At 49.4% G+C, this 24278-nt stretch overlaps 1 protein-coding gene across 2 annotated transcripts in view; it reads right to left on the reverse strand.

The window, feature by feature from the left end:
• The window catches only part of gbe1b (glucan (1,4-alpha-), branching enzyme 1b), a 474062-nt gene that overhangs the window by 126064 nt on the left and 323720 nt on the right, over positions 1-24278 (reverse strand). For both annotated transcript variants that reach the window (XM_086007319.1, XM_086007318.1), the window contains exons 11-12: positions 15689-15799; positions 13832-14003 (exon numbers count right to left, since the gene is read on the reverse strand). In XM_086007319.1, the coding sequence (XP_085863445.1) occupies positions 13832-14003; positions 15689-15799 (283 nt within the window). The remainder of the gene's footprint in view (positions 1-13831; positions 14004-15688; positions 15800-24278) is intronic.

Here is a 24278-nt window from a genome sequence, read left to right on the forward strand (position 1 = left end):
AACAGAGCAGTGACCCCCCCCCAAAAACAGGGCAGTGACCCCCCAAAACAGGGCAGTGACCCCCACATCCCCCCAAAACAGGGCAGTGACCCCCCCACAAAAACAGGGCAGTGACCCCTCCCCCCAAAACAGGGCAGTGACCCACCCCCCCCAAAACAGAGCAGTGACCCCATCCCCCCAAAACAGGGCAGTGACCCCCCCCATCACCCCCCCCCAAAAAAAGCAGGGCAGAGAAGCCCACCCACCCAGCGGGAAAGTAACACTGCCCCCTCCACCCCCCCACAAACAGGGCAGTGACCACCCCCACAAACAGGGCAGTGACCACCCACCCCTCCCAGCCCCTGTAACCCACCACCCCCACAATAAGGCAGTGAGCAAAGACCGGCGAGCTGCTCAGAGCCCTGTGCCAGTCCCATGCTCCAGCAGACCGACAGGTGATGCACAGGGAGAGCTCAGGTTGATTATCGCTTTCAATCTCCTCCCATTGTGGTATCTGCCATCGCAGGCCAGACCTGGGATAATCACAGTCAGCGATCTGCACCCTACCACTCCATCACATCACCAACACTTGCACGTAAACTGAAGCATAATCTTATTGCTGAACTTAATTTCAATTTTTATGGCCAGAAGATTAATTTCTATCATATCTTATTTTTTAATTTCAGTGAAATGATTAAAGGTAGTGCATTGAAACTATATTTAAAAGAAACTGTTTCATCCTCACGAGTTTCCCGTCTTACGATCCGTCACGTACGGCTCAAGTTAAGTTCCCTAGAGCAATTCTGACTTCTTAACTGGAGTGACTGCATTGAAAAGGGCCGTATAATGGCATGTCACTGCCCCAGACTCAGCATCGGGAATACAGGACCGGAAAATCACAATCAATTACAGTATTTTCGCAGCTCCCAATCTCTCACCGTTAAAAAAATTCCAATTTGCCTCTGTCAGAATCAAGTGGATGATCTCATACTTTCACATATTAAACTCCATTTGCCGTAGTTCGGCCCACTCACTTCATAGAATGGTATAGCACAGAAGGAGGCCATTCAGCCCATTGTGCTTGTGCCGGCTCTTTGGTAAAGCTACCCAATCAGTCCCACTCTCCTGCTCTTTCCCCATAACCCTGTAAATGATTCCCTTCTAAGTATTTATCCAAATCCCTTTTGAAATTCACTACTGAATCTGCTTCCACCACCCTTTCAGGCAGCGCGTTCCAGATCACAACAACTCACTGCGTAAAAAAATGTTTCCTCATGTCGCCTCTGGTTCTTTTTCCAATCACCTTCACTCTGTGTCCTCTGGTTACCGACCCTCCTGCCACTGGAAACAGTTGCTCCTTATTTACTCTATCAAAATCAATCATGATTTTGAACACCTCTATCAAATCTCTACTTAACCTTCTCTGCTCCAAGGAGAGCAACTCCAGTTTCTCTAGTCTCTCCACATAACTTAAGTTCCTCATCCCTGGCACCGTTCTAGTAAATCTCCACTGCACCCTCTCCAAGGCCTTGACATCCTTCCCAAGTGCGGTGCCCAGAATTGATCACAATGCTCCAGCTGAAGCCCAACCAGTGTTTTATAAAGGTTTAGCATAACTTCCTCGCTTTTGTAATCTATTACTGTCCCTTTGTAACTTCCTGTTCCCATCCACACAACTTACCGTGCCTCCTAACTTAGTGTCATCTGCAAACTTGGATATAAAATTCTCTAGTCCTTCATCCAAGTCATTCATATCAATGGTGAAAAGCTAAGGCCCAAAGTACAGATCCCTGGGGACACCACTTGTCACATCCTGCCAATCAGAGAACGAACCCCTTATCCCGACTCTGTCTCCTACCTCAAACCAATTACTGACCCATGTCAGAAGGTTAACTCCAATCCCGAGTGCTCTCATTTTGTTAATAATCTCCGTGTTAAATACCTTCTATAAAGTCCATATAGACACAATTCAGACACAACTCATCCACCTTGCTAGTGACCTCTGCAAAATGATGACTCTCTTTGACCTCCTCATACTTGCTCAAATGCTCAGTCACTCTGTCCCCTGATGATGTTAAACTGACAGGCCTGTAGTTACCTGGTTTCTCTGCCCCTCCCTTCTTGAATAATGGAGTGACATTTGCAATTTTCCAGTCCAAAGGTGCAATTAGTGAATCTAAAGAACTAAGGAAAATTATGGCCTTGGCTTCTAAAATTTCCTCATCTATTTCTTTAAATAGCCTGGGGAGACCACCATCAGGTCCCAGGGATTTGTCTATCTTAAGTCACATTATTTTCTCCATTATCTTTTTTTTAAAAACTTATTAAATCTACTAAGTTCCTCTTGTGACTTATTTTCAGGTCTATGTTAGATTAAATTTTCCTAGCAAAACTTGAATCGCATTCCTCCTCTTAAAAATTACTTGGCAAGTGCAAGTAGTTTTATAGAAACAGAATTTGAAGTAGGATTATCGGATCAGTGTGGCGCCAGAATTAATGCAGAAATATGGAAATTACAAGGAGGGATACAGGGCCTCTCCGTGTACAACTGAGGAAGTTGAGGAGAGGAGAGGACTATCTGCGCACAGTTAGATTAAATATGTTCCCTTACTCAGCCGTTCGAACGGAAGTGCTTCAGCTTCTGACCTATTCATACAGTGGGGTAGTTTGGAGCATCACTCAGTGTGCGGATTACGGCTGGCTGCAAACGTGACCTGTATTACAAAAAGGAGATAGAGGCACTAGAGAAGGTGCAAGAAAAGATTTACAAGGATGATACCAGAACTGAGAGGTTATAACTATCTGGAAAGACTGAACAGGCTGGGGCTTCTTTTCTCTAGAAAAGAGAAGGCTGAGGGGTGACCTGATAGAGGTCTTCAAAATTATGAAGGGGTTTCGATAGGGTAGACGTAGAGAAGATGTTTCACTTGTGGGCGAGAACAAAACTAGAGGCCATCAATATAAGATAGTCACTAATAAATCTAATAGGGAATTCAGGAGAAACTTCTTTACTCAGAGAGTGGGTAGAATGTGGAAGGCACTTGCTGCCACAGGGAGTAGTTGAGACGAATAGCATAAGAGAAAGAAATATGCATTTAAGGGTAAGCTAGCGAAGTACCTGCGGGAGAAGGGAATAGAAGGATATGGTGATAGGGTGGGCTGAAGTAGGGTGGGAGCAGGCTGGTGTGGGCTGAATGGCCCGTTTCTGTGCTGTACATTCTCTGTAATTCTATGCTCGTGCACAAATGTTGGCACTGAGCTGCAGCATGACTTTGCCCATCAGGCTGCAGATCATCCCCGTTACTAAGGGGAAGGTCTGGACAGGCCAACATCTCAGTCCCACCCACTTGCAAACTTTATCCCGTTCTCACTGGCAGTCTCACGTGCAATTTCTGGCAAGTCACCAGGCATCCTTGCTGGAGAGCAAATATACCACCCAATAATCAGTCTCTGAGTTCTGACGAGCAGGTTTTTGGTGAGGTGGTGTTGACTGATGGCACTACTAATGACTCCTTCCAGCACTTTACTGATGATTGGGAGGAAGCTGATTGAGCAGTAAATGCCCGGGTTAGATTTATCCTGTTTTCTGAGTACAGGACATGCCCGGGTACCCTTCCACATTGTGGAGTCACCGCCAGTGTTACAGCTGAACTGCAACAGCTGGGGGAGACAAAGGGGGCCGACTAGTTCGGCTGCACAGCTCTTCAGCACTAAAAAGAAAGAACTTGAACTTCTATAGCGCCTTTCATAACTTCAGCACATCCCAAAGCAGTACTTCTGAAGTATCGTCACTGTTGTAATGTAGGAAACGCGGCAGCCAATTTGAGCACAGCAAGCTCCCACAACCAGCAGAGTGACCAGACAATCTGTTTCAGCAACGCTGCTCAAGGGATAGAGGCCAGGACACTGGAATAACTCCCCTGCTCGTCCCCTCTTCGAAATAGTGGCCGTGGGGTCTTTTACCTCCACCTGCGAGGGCAGACGAGGCCTCAGTTTAACGTCGCATCTGAAGGACGGCACCTCCGACAGTGCCGCACTCCCTCAGTACTGCACCTCCGACAGTGCCGCGCTCCCTCAGTACTGCCCTCCGACAGTGCTGCGCTCCCTCAGTACTGCCCCTCCGACAGTGCAGCGCTCCCTCAGTACTGCACCTCCGGCAGTGCAGCGCTCCCTCAGTACTGCCCCTCCGACAGTGCTGCGCTCCCTCAGTACTGCACCTCCGGCAGTGCAGCGCTCCCTCAGTACTGCCCCTCCGACAGTGCCGCACTCCCTCAGTACTGCCGCTCCGACAGTGCGGTGCTCCCTCAGTACTGCCCCACCGACAATGCAGTGCTCCCTCAGTACTGCCCCTCCGACAGTGCCGCACTCCCTCAGCACTGCACTACAGAGTCGGCCTGGATTTTTCTGCTTAACTTGAGGTTAAAACCTCAATGTACCTGAATGTCGGAGAAGAGCACCTCCTGACAATTTTTCCACTTCCCTCAGCAGCAATCTGAAGCTCGAGGTGAAACGCCTGTGTCTAGCGCACAGCACCACCCAGCCCCCTTTAAGCAGCTGTCTACCTGACACAGAACCAGCTTGCTGGAATCGCAATGCATTAATTTTTTTCTTCCCCGCTGAAAGTAGACGAACTGCAATTACACGTTAATAAGGAAAGTGATAATAACATTATCTTGTGCTTTTAATCTCACTCCAGAGCTGTGCGGCTCCACAGAAATTAATAACCCTGCAGGGTCTAGAATTTCATGGTACTTTTTTTTTTTGCTTCTTCTCCCAAATGCATTTTAACCGCTCTGTATAAGCCTTTCCACCCACTCAGTATCTTAATGTTCAGGCCATCCTGCAGCAATTGAATTATGAGGCAATCTCGCAGTACACGTCTGCATCACTGCTGTCAGGAACCCAAACAATCCGTTCTGAAATTGTACGGGTAGCATTGTATTAAATAACCATATTCTGCGGATCATTACATGTTTCAATACCGAGAACAAATAATGCGGGGATTTTGTATTGAGCCTGTTAACTTTGTCGCCATTTCCCCATTAGTGCATCCAGCGCCGTTCAAATTAACTCGTGTAAATCTTGCAGACGTGTTGCTATATTTCTCCCTTTTATTTCACTTGACGCTCTTTATGAGAGCCGGGTTTCCCTTTTCATAAAACCACTGTGGATGAATCAAAACGCTCGTAAATACAATTCAGGTAATCTACTCTGTTCCGAGACAGGGTTCAGTCAAACTCTCTTGGTGACAGTCCCATGTGTCATTAGGAGAGAGATTTTCAGGATCCAGGCCTCGACGCTTTAGTGGAAACAAACTCATTATTGGTCCATTAAGTATATTTACTCTCTCCAGCAGCAGAGTGCTGACACTGTACGCTCACTGGTTGAATTAACATCCACAGACACACAGGTTTTAATCTGACCTTTGTGTTGTTGGTGTGAAAAATCTGCTGCGTTTAACTTCCAATTTGTTAAACCTACTACTTTTTGCAGAGCAGATTTTTATGATGCAGTGTTTGAACTCTCGAGATGTCCTGTGATTAGGTGAACAATGTTTAAAAAAAATAAAACCACACAGCACGTATTATCTGTGGCTTGCAAAAAAATGAAAAGCTTGTAACACTGTCACAGGCACACCCCCACACACACAGTGTAGGGCGCGCTTTACTCTGTATCTAACCCGTGCTGTACCTGCCCTGGGAGTGTTTGATGGGACAGTGTAGGGCGCGCTTTACTCTGTATCTAACCCGTGCTGTACCTGCCCTGGGAGTGTTTGATGGGACAGTGTAGAGGGAGCTTTACTCTGTATCTAACCCCGTGCTATACCTGCCCTGGGAGTGTTTGATGGGACAGTGTAGAGGGAGCTTTACTCTGTATCTAACCCCGTGCTGTTCCTGCCCTGGGAGTGTTTGATGGGACAGTGTAGAGGGAGTTTTACTCTGTATCTAACCCGTGCTGTACCTGCCCTGGGAGTGTTTGATGGGACAGTGTAGAGGGAGCTTTACTCTCTATCTAACCCGTGCTGTACCTGCCCTGGGAGTGTTTGATGGGACCATGTAGAGGGAGCTTTACTCTGTATCTAACCCGTGCTGTACCTGCCCTGGGAGTGTTTGATGGGACAGTGTAGAGGGAGCTTTACTCTGTATCTAACCCGTGCTGTTCCTGCCCTGGGAGTGTTTGATGGGACAGTGTAGAGGGAGCTTTACTCTGTATCTAACCCATGCTGTACCTGCCCTGGGAGTGTTTGATGGGACAGTGTAGAGGGAGCTTTACTCTGTATCTAACCCGTGCTGTACCTGCCCTGGGAGTGTTTGATGGGACAGTGTAGAGGGAGCTTTACTCTGTATCTAACCCGTGCTGTACCTGCCCTGGGAGTGTTTGATGGGACAGTGTAGAAGGAGCTTTACTCTGTATCTAACCTGTGCTGTACCTGCCCTGGGAGTGTTTGATGGGACAGTGTAGAGGGAGCTTTACTCTGTATCTAACCTGTGCTGTTCCTGCCCTGGGAGTGTTTGATGGGACAGTGTAGAGGGAGCTTTACTCTGTATCTAACCCCGTGCTGTTCCTGCCCTGGGAGTGTTTGATGGGACAGTGTAGAGGGAGTTTTACTCTGTATCTAACCCGTGCTGTACCTGCCCTGGGAGTGTTTGATGGGACAGTGTAGAGGGAGCTTTACTCTGTATCTAACCCGTGCTGTACCTGCCCTGGGAGTGTTTGATGGGACAGTGTAGAGGGAGCTTTACTCTGTATCTAACCCGTGCTGTACCTGCCCTGGGAGTGTTTGATGGGACAGTGTAGAGGGCGCTTTACTCTGTATCGAACCCGTGCTGTTCCTGCCCTGGGAGTGTTTGATGGGACAGTGTAGAGGGAGCTTTACTCTGTATCTAACCCGTGCTGTACCTGCCCTGGGAGTGTTTGATGGGACAGTGTAGAGGGACCTTTACTCTGTATCTAACCCGTGCTGTACCTGCCCTGGGAGTGTTTGATGGGACAGTGTAGAGGGAGCTTTACTCTGTATCTAACCCGTGCTGTATTTAATCAGTGTGCTTGTCGGTCAGTGGGTACAAAAGGAGAATAGCTCATTCTCCAGCAGCCCTCTTGTTGCAGAATATGAAAAGAACTAGGAAATAGTTAAATATAACAGGATGCAACAAATCCTTCAGAAAAACAGTTAAATAAAAATGAGATCAATAAATATCCTTTTGCTTTATTCAAGGCTGTAGCATCGAAACAATGAGTGTTAGAACAGCACCACTGGGGGAACTGGCTGCCTGCCAGTGTTCTTCAATTATCAGACACAGCTCCAGTGACAAACTGCTGCACCTCCCTGGGAAATTGACCATCGTTACAGGATGTTAATTCATTTTGTCCACAATCTGTCACCCTGATGAGGTCATTAGGTTTCACTGCTTGAATAAACCCTTTACAATAAAACAAAAAAGGTGAAAGGGTTTGTCCCACTGGCACTGGTAGCCTTCCAATGTGTTGCCCAGGTGAGCAGGCTTCACAGATACACTGGGATAGGGAAGTGACAGCAGGATATTCGACTGTAATGGGCACCACAGCCGCATGCAATCTTGGCCTCTGGAAGACATAGTAAATTATTCCCCTGCCTGAACTCCCACCAGCGGAACTGAGATGTATCTGACGAAAGGACATTGACCTGAAACGTTAACTCTGTTTCTCTCCACAGATTCTGCCTGACCCGTTGAGCATTTCCAGCATTTTCTGTTTTTATTTCAGATTTCCAGCATCTGCACTATTTTGCTTTTGCAGGATGTATCTATTTCAGCTTTGTGGGATACAAAGGGGTCATAAATACAAGATAGTCACTCATAAATCCAAAAGGGAATTCAGGAGCAGTTTCTTTACCGAGAGAGTGGTGAGAATGTGGAACTCGCTGCCACAGGGAGTGGTTGAGGCGGATAACATAGGTACATTTAAGGGGAGGCTGGATAAACACATGAGGGAGAAAGGAATAGAAGGATATGCTGATAGGGTGAGGTGAAGAGGGTGGGAGGAGGCTCGTGTGGAGCATAAACACCGGCACGGACCAGTTGGGCGCAATGAGAAGCTTTTGTTTCATGAGTCAGGAGCAGCTCTGGCTTCAGACGCCCTCTTTTACCCAAACACACAAGGACCCCTTCGTACAGGAAACGTTTTGTGTGCGAACCCTTCAACTAAAACCGGATTTGAGGATGGGTCCCGCCCGAAACCTCAACTTGCCTCGTGTATGATTCAGTACCTATGGTCAGATAGAATCACAGAATCTCACAGCACAAAGGGAGGCCATTCAGCCCATCCTGCCGGCTCTGTCCAATTTAGTTCCACACCCCAACTTTTTCTCTATAACCCTGCAAATTAGTCCTCTTCAAGGACAGTCGCCTTTTCAAAGTTCCGACTGAATCTGATTCCACCACCCTTTCAGGTAGTGCGTTCCAGATCTGAACAACACTGTGTGAACAACATTTCTCATCTCCCCTCTGGCTCTTTTGCCAATTATTTTAAATCTGTGTCCTCTGGTTATCGACCCACATGCCAGAGGAAACAGTTTCTCCCTGTCTACTCCTCATAATTTTCAACACCTCTATTAAATCTCTCCTTAGCCTTCTTCGTTCTAAGGAGAACAATCCCAGCTTCTGCAATCTCTCCACATAACTGAAGTCCCTGGTACCATCCTGGTAAACCTCCTCTGCACCCTCTCCAAGGCCCTGACATCCTTCCTAAAGTGCGATGCCCAGAAGTGTACACAGTACTCTAGCTGGGGCCTAACCAATGATTGGTAAAGGTTTAGCGCGACCTCCTGGCTTTTGTATTTGGAGGTACTTTACAGTCGCTTTCAGGCGAGATCTCCAGCAGTAGAGCAGAGAGGCTCCAGCTCCAAGATGCCTTTGGCTCCTCGACATTTTTTCAGGCGCGAGCAGCTAGCGTTGTCAACAGTGGGTGAAACAGAGCTTCCATTATTGCAGTATTGCCCAAACTATACCCAGCAGAATGGGACTGTTGACTGTGGCAGTTCCGTGTTCATGTTACTGTGTAGTTTAGAGGGCAAGTCCAGTCCTGTTTATATTGTACGCTCTCAGTGTAATTTGGAGGCTAAGGCAAGTTTTGCCTTGCACCATAAGCTGGCCGACAAGTGCCAGTGTGTCTGGACAGTTTCATCCTCGGACTGGTTTCTCATGCTGAGTAAACCTGGAAGACATGATTCAAAAGCAAAATACTGCGGATTCTGGAAATCTTAAGTGACAGCAGAAAATGCTGGAAACACTCAGCGGGTCAGGCAGGGTCCGGGGAGAGAAACAGAGTCAACGTTTCAGCTCGGTGACCCGTCCATCAGGACTGCAAGATGTTCGCACTGAAGAGCTCTGAAGCAAATGCAGAGCTCGGGTAAAAGGGGGGCTGAGGGAGAATCACACAGAATCACAGAAACCCCACAGTGCAGATAGAGGCCATTTCGGCCCATCGAGCCTGCACCGACACATATCCCACCCGATCCCCGTAACCCCTACACCAACACATATCCCACCCGATCCCCGTAACCCCACGTATTTAATCCCCCTAACACTAAGGATCAATTTATCAGAGCCAATCAACCAGAGCCAGTCTTTGGACTGTGGGAGGAAACCGGAGCACCCGGAGGAAACCCACGCAAACACGGGGAGAATGTGCAAACTCCACACAGACAGTCGCCCGAGGCTGGATTTGAACCCGGGTCCCTGGCGCTGTGAGACAACAGTGCTAACCACTGTGATAGGGTTCTTTAAAAAATGTATTCATTCCTGGGATGTGGGCATCACTGGCAAGGCCAGCATTTATTGCCCATCCCTAATTGCCCTTGAGAAGGTGGTGGTGAGCCGCCCTCTTGAACCGCTGCAGTCCGTGTGGTGAAGGTGCTCCCATGGTGCTGTTAGGGAGGGAGTTCCAGGATTTTGACCCAGCAATAAAAGTAGGAACAGCCAATATATTTCAAACAGGGAGCTTGCAAAGAGGCGCTCACGGAGCTGGGGATCAATGACATGTTGGAAGAAAGGCAGATTAGCACGGGGTGCTGGTTGGAAAGGATGGCCGAGTCGAGCGTGGTCTTTTAAATAGGAAATAGCAAAACGTCACGGGGATTGGGTGCTGCTCCAATGCGGGGGTTAAGGCACATTTTTCAGGCCAAGTACAGGAGACTTTGCTAACTTGAGTGTGCTTGATGCTGATACCAGCTGACTGAAATGTTTCATTCTCCAACACTTCAGTTGAGTACAAAATCCGCAACAACAAAAAATGCTTCAAGATAAATCACTTCCACCAGTCTTTCCCCACACAAACTGCCATCAAAGTCGATTAACAATGTAGCAGAGCCCGTTCCAGAAAACTGTCCTCAGCAGCCACATGAAATATGAATTTTGGCAACAGTACATATGGTTTCTCAATTTCACAGTGAACTGTAAATAATGCGTGTATTACAGCCAGACTATATTGAGGCCAGGTTCAGCAGGAAGTATATTCCCCACAATTATAATTCAAGTTCTAGTAGATCTTCTCCAAACAGCTGTGGTTCTGCACTACTCCGCCAAAGAGCTTTCACTGTTAAAGGAAGCACACTCGAGTCAGTCAAGGGAAGGGTTAGGGACCAGAAAGGAGATCTCCTTGTGGAGGCAGAGGGCGTGGCTGAGGTACTGAATGAGGACTTTGCATCAGTCGTCACAAAAGAAGAGGATGTTGCCAATGTCACAGTAAAGGAGGAGGCAGTAGAGAAGGTGGACAGGATAAAACTAGACAAAGAGGAGGTACTTAAAAGGTCGTCAGCGCTCAAAGTAGAAAATTCAGCCGGCCCAGATGGGCTGCATCCTAGGTTGCTGAGGGAAGTAAGGGTGGAAATAGCAGAGGCTCCGGCCGCAATCTTTCAATTCCTCCTTGGATGAGAGAATGGTGCCAGAGGACTGCAAATGTTACAACCCTGTCCAAAAAATGGGGGAAAAGAGAGAAACCCGGCAACTGCAGGCCAGTCAGCCTAACGTCAGTAGTGGGGAGACAATCATCCAGGACAAAATGAATTGTCACTGGAATTCCCTCACTCTGCCTCTTCGCCTTCTCTTCCATTGAGGCCTTCCTTAAAACCCACCTCACTGATAAAGCCCTTGTTTGGCCCCTCCTTATATCTCCTACTTTGGGTCAGCGTCCACTTTTGTCTGCTCATCCCTCTTGTGAAGCGCCTTGGGACATTTTAGTACATTAAAGGTGCTGCATAAATGCAGTATTTTGTTGTTGATTGCTCTTAGAGAAATCTAACCCCGGGAGATCCATTGGCACACGCTCTTCTGAATATGGCTCCAGGCTTCACTGCAGGCTGTTCATTTTTTTTCCAGCAGCCTCTCCTATTTTGCCTTACAAGGCCAGAAATACCAACATCCCTAAAGTAGCTTGTGCGAGACTGGTGCGATTGGGAAGGCTCGGAACTGCACTCAATCGAGAAACACTTGTCTGCCTGCATCTTTTTATGACACAAGCATAATTTCTGCAAGTACAAAATATACACCAGAGAGCTGCGATCAACACGATTAAAACAGTTCACAATCCCACCTTCCCCTCTCGTCCTTTACTGCTTGGTCGAAGTGCTCATCTGTGATTCGCTGTAATGTTTTAATTATAGTTGATTCATTCTTTCGATATCACCATTAAAATCCCAAAATGACTTCAACCCCATGACTGTGTGGTGCTGCTTAATGTGCTAATCAGTTTAAGATTTTCAATCTATGCCCAACACGTTCCTTTCAACTTGTATGTGTCTCACGCCAAGCAGAATCTGCCCGTTAAATTAAGTAATTAGATAAAGGAAGTCTGGAACATGTGTAATTTCTTCTTCCGCAATTTTCAGTCAGAGCAACTTTTTAAAAAAAGTTCCAGCCCAATTTGCAACTAATGTAGTCAAAAGATCTGGATAAGGAGTCATTCAGCCCATCACACAATATATACCAAGAATAACTGACAGCTCCATCACACCAGTTAACAACGCCGAGTTTTTTCTAAACAGTCTTGAGTAACTCCATCAGTACTGCCCCTCCGACAGTGCAGCGCTCCCTCAGTACTGCCCCTCCGACAGTGCGGCGCTCCCTCAGTACTGCCCCTCCGACAGTGCGGCGCTCCCTCAGTACTGCCCCTCCGACAGTGCGGCGCTCCCTCGGTACTGCCCCTCCGACAGTGCAGTGCTCCCTCAGTACTGCCCCTCCGACAGTGCAGTGCTCCCTCAGTACTGCCCCTCCGACAGTGCAGCGCTCCCTCAGTACTGCCCCTCCAACAGTGCAGCGCTCCCTCGGTACTGCCCCTCCGACAGTGCAGCGCTCCCTCGGTACTGCCCCTCCGACAGTGCAGCGCTCCCTCAGTACTGCCCCTCCGACAGTGCAGCGCTCCCTCAGTACTGCGCTCCCTCATTACTGCCCCTCCGACAGTGCAGCGCTCCCACAGTACTGCACTGAAGGGGCCCAGTTGCAGCTGTAGTTTCATGCTGTAGCCAAGCATTAAGTCAGGGTCTCTCAGGTGACAAGGGGGCAGCTTGTCATTCATATACCAGTGTTCCATCCAGTGGACTAACTGACATAAGTTACAGTGCACGCAGTGCTTACTACTGCTGATGTATGGAATACAAAGTATGGTAAAAAGATAAAAAATATGCTAATTTATTTCTAAATAAATATTAAGTTGCTGACATTAGACTCTCAAGCCTATTAATTAGTAAGACATGGTGTTTGCTAGAATCTTACCAGAGTTCTGCATTTTCATTTTTTATTCGTTTTAATAACTCACTTCTAGAAGGTCACCTCTGAGCCTCGTCTCTGCAGTTTGAAGGACCTAGTTTTACCAGAATGACCCACAATACAATCCTTTGACATTGAGGCAGCACGGTGGCATAGTGGTTAGCACTGTTGCCTCACAAGCGCCAGAGACCTGGGTTCGAATCCGGCCTCGGGTGACTGTCTGTGTGGAGTTTGCACATTCTCCCCGTGTTTGCGTGGGTTTCCTCCGGGTGCTCCGGTTTCCTCCCACAGTCCAAAGATGTGCGGGTTAGGTTGATTGGCTATGATAAATTGACCCTTAGTGTTAGGGGGATTAAATACGTGGGGTTACGGGGATAGGGTGAGAAATGTGTTGGTGTAGGGGTTATGGGGATCGGGTGGGATATGTGTCGGTGCAGGCTTGATGGGCCGAAATGGCCTCTATCTGCACTGTGGGGTTTCTGTGATTCTGTGATACTGTGTGCCGGGGTTGACTGTATCTCAGTGAACAAAACTGGACAGAGAACTCAAGCTGTTCTAAAGAAGACTTATAGCACCTTTCACACCTTAGGATGTCTCAAGATGCTTCACAGCCACTTTTGAAGTGTAGTCACTGTTGTAATGTAGGAAACACGGCAGACAATTTGAGCACAGCAAGCTCCCACAAACAGCAATGAGATAATGACCCAGATAATCTGTTTCAGTGATGTTGGTTGAGGGATAAATATTGGCCCCAGGACACCGGGGGAACTCCCCTGCTCTTCTTCGAAATAGTGGCCGTGGGATCTTTTAAGTCCACCTGAGAGGGCAGACGGGGCCTCGGTTTAACGTCTCATCCATAAGGCGGCACCTCAGACACTCCCTCAGCACGGCACTGGGAGTGACAGCCTGGATTATGGGTTCAAGTCTCTGGAGTGGGACATGAACCCACGACCTTCTGACTCGGAGGCGAGAGCGCTACCCACTGAGTTATGGCCAACACCAACGCAACAAAAACCACAACGAAGCCTGTTCTACGTTTGGAGGGGAGAGCACCAAAAAAACACACCTTATGTTACAGCGTTGCCATTCCAGAGACGCCACCGCAGACTTACCAATGAAATTCAGGTACCCTTCTCCTCCCAGAGCGTGCGTGATGAGGCGGATCATTTTATGTAACTGGATGCCGCGGTCTACCACCACTGTGAGGGGAGCATTAACGCTCATGTTCGTATACATCTCCGCGTCCATCAGCCAAAACGCTAAGGTCTTGTCCCCAACGAGGGCCTGTGTAAGAAACTCAACATGAATGGCGTGCCAGAGGCCAATTACCCGCACATCCGATGTGTTTGTAGAGAACGTAACATGGAATGCCATGCTGGATTCACTTCAATAAATCATTAATTATGCTTCAACACAGGATGCACTGACTGGAGAAGCTGGGGTTGTTCTCCTTAGAGCAGAGAAAGTTAAAGGAAGATTTAATAGGTGCTCAAAATTAATAGGGGTTTTGATAGTAAATAGAGAGAAACGGTTTCCACTGGCAGGACGGTGGGTAACCAGAGGACACAGAGTTAAGGTGATTGGCAAAAGAACCGGGGTGGGGGGGGGAGCTGAGGAAAAAATGTTTTTACGCGGCGAGTTGTTGTGATCTGGAATGCGCTGCCTGAAAGGGCAGTGGAAGCAGATTCAGTAGTGACTTTCAAAAGGGAATTGGAGAAATACTAGAAAGGGAAAGATTTGCAGGGCTGTGGGGAAAGAGCAGGGGGGAGTGGGACTAATTGGAGAACTCGTTCAAAGAGCCGGCACAGGCACGATGGGCCGAATGGCCTCCTTCTGTGCTGTAAGATTCTGTGAAATATTCATCTGCTTGAAAAGTTATTATGGATTCTGCTTCTAACACTCTCTCTGGTGGGGCAGGCCAGTGCTTACACATGGTCAGATGGTGCCGTAAACCCCAAATGGAAAGTTCCGCTCTTCCTGCCTACCTCCACGGGCACAGCACACCCTCCGCAGTGTCCCCTCTCAGTGACCTCCTTTGTGTGACTGAGAGTCATCACAGGCGACCCCAATCCTGACCTCACCCGATGCTTCCCGCAGGCATCATGGACAGCATCAGGAGTGAAACCCCGGCTGATTTTCTTCTCCCCTTGCATAGCCCAGGGGTACTGAGGTCAACCGCGGCTTTTGAACTCCCACCCCAGTCGAGATCAGTTAACCCAGCACAGAACAACAACAACACCTTGTATTTATATAGCACCTATAACGTAGTAAAACAGCCCAAGGCGCTTCGCAGGAGCGATTATCAAACAAAATTTGACACCGAGCCACGTAAGGAGATATTAGGACAGGTGACCAAAAGCTTGGTCAAAGAGGTAGGTTTTAAGGAGCGTCGTAAAAGAGGAGAGAGGTAGCGAAGCGGAGAGGTTTAGGGAGGGAATTCCAGAGCTTGGGGTCCAGGCAACACAAGGCGCGGCCGCCAATGGTGGAGCGATTAAAATAGGGGGTTGTGCTGGAGGCCAGAATGGGAGGAGCGCAGAGATCTCGGAGGGTTGTGGGGCTGGAGGAGATTAGAGAGAGATAGGAAGGGGCGAGGCCACGGAGGGATTTGAACACAAGGATGAGAATTTTAAAATCGAGGTGTTGCCGGACCGGGAGCCAATGTAGGTCAGCGAGCACAGGGGGTGATGGGTGAACGGGACTTGGTGCGAGTTAGGATTCGGGCAGCAGAGATTTGGATGAGCACAAGTTTATGTAGGGTGGAAGGCCGGCCAGGAGAGGGTTGAATAATCGAGGCTAGAGGTAACGAAGGCATGGGTGAGTGTTTCAGCAACGGATGAGTTGAGGCGGGGCGGAGTCGGGCGATGCTACGGATGTAGAAGGAGGCGGTCTTGGTGATGGAACGGATATGTGCTCAGAGCACACGGTGCCAACCAACGTCCAGCGCCAACGAAACCTACGCGAGGGGTTACCTGGTCATGGCTCTCAGCGTAGGCGATGCACTTCTCCCCGTATCGCCGGTTTGTTAACGTGTAGATGATGTTGCCCATGCTCCAGTCTTCATCCTTCAGCTCTTTCAGTATCTGCAGCCGTTAAGAGGAGTTAGAGTTTATTCATTGCCCCCATGGCACAAACACTTAAAAAAAGGTAAATCACATTAGAGCATCAGAGGCTGAAACTGACAATCAAAATTGGTAAAAAATGCAATATCTATCTGCAGCCGGGGTTCCCCAGTCTTTTCATATTAAAGCAGATTAAATTTATACGCAAAATCTCTGCAGTTATTATGCAATTGAGAAACAATTAAGTCACAGGTTACAGATAAAAATTCTGTGGCAATAGCCGACTTGTTTTACAAATCAGATAATAGCGCTACTAATTTCTGTTCCAAGAGACATCAAATCTAGGTTCAGCGAATCAGGGAGTTTTCAATCCAGCTGTACGAAAGGTCTTGAACTCCACAAGGAAAGGGCTGGCAGGTGTCACTTGGAACTGTGGGGACAATGAGAAGGTCTTGCTCAGTGTTGAAAGGAGAAAAATAAAACTGGTTCGTGTTTCGGGTGAAAACCTTTCATCAGAGGAGTTCTGACCAAGAGTCTCCGACGTTAACCTATCTTTTTGGGTTTCAAATGATGTTTCCAGCATCACAGACTCACGGGCCCAGAATTTGCGGTGGGTAATAACAGCGAACTATCAGCCTTCACTGTTATTATCCCTTTGAACTGACTGCAACTTCAGGATTTAGCGCATGCGCATCCTAACGCGGAAAACCTGAAGTTGCGATCAATCAGTCACTGCTCCGACACTGGCTGCGCTGTGGAACCCCCCACTCCACCCCCAGCATAGCCGGCAAACAGTGTAATCAGGGAAATCAATCAAACTGATGAAAACTTGGGCTCTTCCGCGGTAATTACGCTGTTAAATACCCCATTAAAATTTAGACCCTTTTGCATTAGGTGTAACTGGGGTTTTAACAGCGTATTGACTGCTAAACAAATGTTATGGCCCTGAAAAACTAATTTTAATTTTGTGGAGTGTCAAGTTTATTATTTTAATAAAATACAATTTTTAAGAAACTTTGCAAAAAAAATGTTTACATTTTGTTCATCTTTATTTGAGGTTTACCTTTTCCCCGTGTGAGAGCCCCGATCTTTGTTTTGCCCTCTGACATTTTTAAAAAGTTAGAATAATTATTCACTTCCTGGTTCCTGGTCTGTGAGAATTGTGATTGGCTGCTTAGACGGTGTGTTGATGTTGCAGCTCGCGTTAGGGATTCCCCATTAACTGAACGTCAGAAAAGCCAAACTTCTCATCACAGAAATCGCGAGATCTTTGAGAGAAGCTTACTTCAGGGCCAGTGGCAAACGCCTTTGCTTAACTGTTGACTGCAAATTACAGCCCATAGAATCATACAGCACAGGAGGAGGCCATTCGGCCCATCGTGCCTGTGCCGGCTCTTTGAAAGAGCTCTCCAATCAGTCCCACTCCCCTGCTCTTTCCCCATAGCCCCGCAGATCTTTCCTTTTCAAGTATTTATCCAATTCTCTTTTGAAAATCACTACTGAATCTGCTTCCACCACCCTTTCAGGCAGCGCTTTCCAGGTCACAACAACTCGCTGCGTAAAAAAAATTCTCATCCCCCCCTCTGGCTTTTTTGCCAATTATCTTACATTGGTTATCTCGTTCTATTTCAGATTGGCTGAATTTACTGAGTCGTCTTTCTTTTTACCTCTGCCATTCAACATTAGGAACAGCAGGAGGCCATCCAGCTCCTCAAGCTTGTTCCACCTTTCAATTAGATTAAGGCTGATTTGTACCTCAACTCATGTACCTGTTTTTGCTCCATATCCCTTGATACCTTTATCCAACAATAAAACTGATCACAGTCTTGGAAGCTCCAATTGGCCCCCAGGCATTCACAGCCTTTTGGGGGAAGAGAGTTCCAGATTTCCACTCCCCTTTGTGTGAAGAAGTGCTTCCTGACATCACCCCTGAACGGCCTGGCTCTAATTTTAAGGTTGTGCCCCTTTGTTCTGGACTCCCCCCACCAGAGGAAATAGTTTCTCTCTAGCTACCCTTTATCATTTGAAACATCTTGATTAGATCACCCCTGAACCTTCTAAAAGCTAGGCTTATGTCACCTGTCCTCATAATTTAAGATGTTTGTTCTAACATGGAGGAAACACCAGAAGGATGTGCAACAAATCCCTTTGGTGGGATGGGAAACAAGAACCTCCCCGAAAAACCACAGGAGGCAAACTGTCCCTGAGCAATGCATTGCAGAATGTGCATCATTGCTGCCCACTGTAAAATCCTAAATAGTATAGTATTGTAGGAATTGCCAAATTCCTATCTAAGAACTGAGGTCGACTCAGGCGATCAAACAAACAAGTTTTAATGCAGAACTAACGAGTTTAAACAGTTTGTCGAGATCAATACAGGAGAACCACGAAAACAGGTCTTTGCTGGTCGGAGGCTCCACGAGGACTGCCAGGGCGGTCCCGTGGATGGCGTCATGACGTCATCACGTTTCTCCCGCGCTTGGGTGGTCACGTGATTAGCGGCATGACGTCATCGCGTTTACCCGCGCTTTGCCGCAGTCTTAAAGGGACCGCGCCCCGTGCATGCAAACAGTATGTACAAACACAGAAATCACTAACAGACTGGTACAGGCTTAGGTTGGAGTCAAACCTCATTAAAGGGAATTGTGTACAGTTGCTCAAAGTCCCTCAGTGGCTCTGCCACATGCGCCCCCCCAGAATTCTCTAACGAAAAAAGTCAAACGGTGAGGGGGTCTGACAAGCCTGTCAGAACGACTCCTGCACTCCCGAAGCGGAGGCTGCCTAACGACTGGCGGTCGAGCGGGCGATTGCACTTGATCCGGTGTGACGACGATGGGTGGCCGACCTCGTCTTGGCGGCTGTGCTGTCTCGACGGGGCGGTCGAGGTCCAAGTGTGCCGGCTTTAAACGGTCGACTGAAATGTGGTCCGGTTTACCACCGACATCGACCTTGAAGGTTTTGTCTCCCGCCTCTAACACCCGGAAAGGACCAGTATACGGGGCCTTGAGCGGGTCCCGATGCGCATCGTGGCGGATGAAAACGTATTCAGCCTTTTTAAGCTCTGTGGACACGTGCGATCGCTGAAGCCCGTGGCGCGACATGGGGACCGGCGCGAAACATCTGGCCGCCTCCTGGTGACTGTTAAGCTGGCCCGACGCGGACCATGGCTCCGTCGGCGTTGGCAGGAAATCCCCTGGGACTCGCAGCAGCTGACCATAAACCAACTCTGCAGAGGAAGAGTGAAGGTCTTCTTTGGGAGCCGTGCGAAGGCCCAACAGAACCCACGGTAGCTTGTCCGCCCATCCAGCGTCCTGGAGGCTGGCCCTCAGTGCGGCTTTCAGCGATCTGTGAAAACGTTCACAGAGGCTATTCGCTTGAGGGTGGTAGGCTGTAGTGCGGTGCAATTTGACGCCGAGCCCCTGCATTCCAGAGTTCGGAGGAAAACTGCGGTCCTCGATCCGAAGAAATGTCAGCGGGCACTCCAAAACGGACGACCCAGGAAGAAATGAGCGCCCTGGCCACGTCCGCCGAAGTAGTGGATGACAGGGGCACCGCTTCTGGCCATCTGGTGGTGCGGTCTACCATGGTCAGAATGTGAGAAAAACCATGGGAAAGTGGAAGTGGTCCTACCAGGTCCACAGTGACGTGGTCAAAACGCCGCTCCGGAACCGTGAAGGTGGCCAATGGGGCCTTGATGTGGCGCTGTACCTGGGCCTTTTGGCAGACGACGCAGGTGTTGGCCCAGTCATGGACATCCTTATGCATGCCGTGCCAAACGAATTTAGCTGACATGAGCTTCTGCGAGGCCTTCATCCCTGGGTGCGACAACCCATGTATGGCGTCGAAAACCTTGCGGCGCCAGGCGACCGGCACGACAGGGCGAGGGTCCCGTATGGAGACGTCGCACAGCAGCGTGGTACCTGCCGAATGGAACTCGACGTCGGCTAACTGGAGACTAGTGATGTTGGCTCAGTAAGCCTGAACTTCTGGGTCCGAGACTTGGTCCGCCGCCATGAGGGCGTAGTCGATGCCCAGATGGACTGCATTGACAGTCGCGCGGGAGGGGCAGTCTGCCACCAGGTTGTCCTTACCGGCCACGTGCTGGATATCCGTAGTAAATTTGGATATGTAAGTCAGCTGATGCTGCTGTCGGGATGACCACGATTCAGCGGTCTTGGCCATGGCAAAGGTGAGTGGCTTGTGGTCCACAAAAGCGGTGAAAGGACGTCCTTCCAGCAGGAACCGAAAATGGCAGATGGCCAGAAAAAGGGCTAGCAACTCCCGGTCGAAAGTGCTATAGGATCTTTCGTTCCGTCGAAGTTGTCGGCTGAAGAATGCCGACGGCTGCCACGTCCCGTTCACCCATTGCTCAAGTACGGCACAGATTGCGTAGTCTGACGCGTCGACGGCGAGGGTGGTGGTGGCTCCTGGTAATGGGTGTGCCAGCATGGTTGCGCTGGCTAAGGCGCTTTTGGTGTCGGCGAACGCTCGGTCCATGTCAACCGACCAGTCTACCGGGTCCCTGTCAGTCCTGCCCTTGAGGGCCTCGTACAGGGGCTGCATGAGCAGTGCTGCCTTAGGCACGAAACGGTGATAAAAATTTACCATGCCTAGGAATTCCTGCAGGGCCTTTATGTTCTGCGGGCGTGGAAAGGATGTCACCGCCTCTACCTTCGCTTGCAAAGGAACCGCCCCCTCTGCGGTGATGCGATGCCCCAGGAAATCGATTTGTTGCAGGCCAAACTGGCACTTAGCCGGGTTGATAATCAGGCCGTGTTGGCTGAGGCGTCGAAACAGGGAGCGTAGGTGACAGAGATGTTCCTCTTTGGTGGAGCTGGCAATCAGAATGTCATCCAGATAGATGAAGATGAAGTTGAGGTCCCGCAGCACGGAATCCATCAGGCACTGGAAAGCCTGGGCAGCGTTCTTTAAGCCAAACGGCATGCGCAGAAATTCGAAGAGGCCGAATGGGGTGATGACCGCAGTCTTCTGGACATCCTGTGGGTGCACTGGGACCTGGTGGTAGCCCCGGGCGAGGTCGACTTTGGAGAAGAAGTTGCTTCCTGCCAAATGGGCAGAGAAATCTTGGATGTGGGGGACCAGGTACCGATCCGGAGTGGTGGCGTCGATAGTCGCCGCAAGGTCGCCATCCGCCGCCAGGCTTCGGAACGATATGAAGGGGTGAAGACCAGGGACTATTCGACCGGCGAATAATCCCTAAACGTTCCATGGTGGCGAACTCCGCCTTTGCAACCGCCAGCTTGCCAGGATCCAGGCGCCGAGCTCGCGCGTAGACCGGGGGACCGTTGGTGGTGATGTGGTGTTCCACACCATGTTTCGTGGCTGTGGAGGAGAACGTGGGTCTCGTCAGGTCGGGAGTCGGGAAAGCACAGGCGACGGTGCGTGACGTAGTGTTACTGCGGTAACAGGGGGTAGAATTTAAGGTTGCCGCGTTGATCAACCGCCGGTTTTTCACGTCGACCAGGAGGCTGTTGGCGCACAGAAAATCCGCGCCGAGAATGGGTTGAGAAACCTTGGCCGTAACGAACTCCCAATGAAAACGTTGCCCCCCGAAGCAAACCTCCACACGCCGTCTGCCGAACGTCCGAATCGCTCCGCCATTGGCCGCTTGAAGGGCGAGGCCGTGCTTCCCTGCCTGAACATCGAGGGGGGAAGCTGGCAATATGCTGCACTGCGCTCCGGTGTCGCACAGAAAACGACGGCCGGAGAGCTTGTCGGTAATGAAAAGCAGCTTGCCCGCGTTGCCGATCGCCATGGCGGCCGTGGGGCGCCCATTAGACCCGTTCCTCACTATTCGCAGTTGTTTTTTTGGGGGGGAGAGCTGCAGGGAGGACGGCACCGTCTTGCCTTCGTGCCGAACTGCGCGTGGTAGAAACACAGCCCTGTTGACTGATGAGCTGTGGCGGCATCTGTGGGGGAGGGGCGCCTCGTGGTGGCTTCTGCGGGGGGGGGTGGGCGCCTCGCGGCGGTGCAGTACTGCTGCATGACCGCGAATATTTTGTCCGCCTCTGCCGCGAGTGCCGCGCAGTCTTCTACCTCGGATCTGGCCAGGGCAGCTTGCACCTGCTCAGGCAGCTGGCTGAGGAATAGTTCCTGGAAAAGGAAGCATTCCGGTTTGGAGCCCAGAAGTGTGAGCATTTGGCTCATCAATTCCGAAGGCTTGGAGTCCCCCAGCCCGGGCATGGCGAGCAATCGACGTGCGCGCTCTGATTTAGTGAGCCCGAATACTTGCAGCAACCGCGCCTTGATGGTATCATACTTGCCCTCCGTTGGAGGGTTCTCGAGGAGGCTGATGATCCGCGAGGCGGTGGAGCTTTGAGTGCCGAGACCACGTAGAGGTATTTAGTTTGATCTGCAACGATGCCTCTCAGAGCGAACTGGGCTTCGGCCTGGATGAACCACGAGGTCGCCTGCTGCTCCCAGAACTGCGGTAGCTTCAACGAAACGGCGTTGGCCTCCATGTAGTGTTCTTTTCGCGAAAAACGTTCGCAAAAGACGGGGTCACCAATGTAGGAATTGCCAAATTCCTATCTAAGAACTGAGGTTGACTCAGGCGATCAAACAAACAAGTTTTAATGCAGAACTAACGAGTTTAAACAGTTTGTCGAGATCGATACAGGAGAACCACGAAAACAGGTCTTTGCTGGTCGGAGGCTCCACGAGGACTGCCAGGGCAGTCCCGTGAATGGCGCCATGATGTCATCACGTTTCTCCCGCGCTTGGGTGGTCACGTGATTAGCGGCATGACGTCATCGCGTTTACCCGCGCTTTGCTGCAGTCTTAAAGGGACCGCGCCCCGTGCATGCAAACAGTGTGTACAAACACAGAAATCACTAACAGACTGGTACAGGCTTAGGTTGGAGTCAAACCTCGTTAAAGGGAATTATGTACAGTTGCTCAAAGTCCCTCAGTGGCTCTGCCACAGTAGAATGGTTACAATACTGCAATAGTCACCCAGCCATTGAGAGCTCAAATCCCACCATGGCAAGTTGTGAAACAGGGTTCAATAAATCTGCAGAAAAGGAGCTTGCATTTATACAGCGCCTTTCATGACCTCAGCACGTCCCAGCGCTTTACAGCCAATGAAGTACTTTTGAAGTGTAGTCACTGTTGTAATGTAGGAAACGTGGCAGCCAATTTGCGCACAGCAAGCTCCCACAAACAGCAATGTGATAATGAGCAGATCATCTGTTTTAGTGACTTTGGTTGAGCAATAAATATTGGCCAGGACACCGGGGAGAACTCCCGTACTCTTCTTTGAATAGTGGCCCTGGATCTATAAGCCCACCTGAGAGAGCAGCCGAGGCCTCGGTTTAAGGTCTCATCCGAAAGATGCCACCTCTGACGGTGCAGCACTCCTTCAGCACTGCACTGGAGTGTCAGCCTGGGTTATGTGATCAAGTCTCTGGAGTGGGACTTGAACCCATGACCTTCTGACTCCGAGGCGAGAGAGAGTGCTGCCCACCGAGCCATGGCTGACACGTGGTAATTTGTGGGCCAGCACTAGAAATAAATGACCATAAAACCCATCAGATTATTGCTTAAAAACTCAACTGATTCACTAATGTCCTGCAGGGAGAGGAGCCGATCATCCCGACCCGATCCGGCCAACAGACGACCCCAGCCCCACGCTACAGGTTAATGGTTAGTGCCCTCTGATGTGGCCTAGCTGGACACTGTGCACTACTAGGGATGGGCAATCAATGTGTCCTTCATGCACTGCTCACAAAAGCCACGCACCATGCTGAACCAGAAATTTATCTTGTGATACAGTTGTGCTTTGCAGACAGCATATGCTTCAAACAGAATCTACACTAATTAAAGTGCCACTCCATCCAGATTTGTCTATTCTTTAATTGCCAATTTGACAGCAATACATCTGTACAACATGCAAGCCAGGAAATGCGTTTTCTATTCTGTTCTGCTGGGTACAAATGACCAGCCTGAATACCAGCGCATCAGTTTTGCACCAGACAACATCCACTGATTTATTTTTTTTTAATTGATTTTGCCTACTGCCGTAATCCGCACGATCTTTAAAAACAGAAAGAGATTAAACATCTCTCAACATCAACCCACGCAGGTTCTGTGGTGTCAAGAGAAAAAGAAAGGACTTGCATTTCTATAGCGCCCTTCACCACCTCAGGACGTCCCAAAGTGCTTTACAGCCAATTAAGTACTTTTGAAGTGTAGTCACTGTTGTAATGTAGGAAACGCAGCAGTCAATTTGCGCACAGCAAGCTCCCAGAAACAGCAATGTGATAATGAGCAGATCATCTGTTTCTTAGTGATGCTGGTCGAGGGATAAATATTGAGCATGACACCAGGGTTAACTCCCCCGTTCTTCTTCAAAATAGTCCCATAGGATCTTTTACGTCCACCTGAGGGGGCAGACGGGGCCTCGGTTTAACATCGAATCCGAAAGATGGCACCTCCGACTGTGTAGTGCTCCCTCAGTACTGCACCGGGAGTGTCGGCC

Source organism: Somniosus microcephalus, chromosome 14 (assembly GCF_052327205.1).
Source record: "Somniosus microcephalus isolate GS21.2 chromosome 14, FLI_Smic_1.0, whole genome shotgun sequence".
In the NCBI taxonomy this organism is placed as follows: domain Eukaryota; kingdom Metazoa; phylum Chordata; class Chondrichthyes; order Squaliformes; family Somniosidae; genus Somniosus; species Somniosus microcephalus.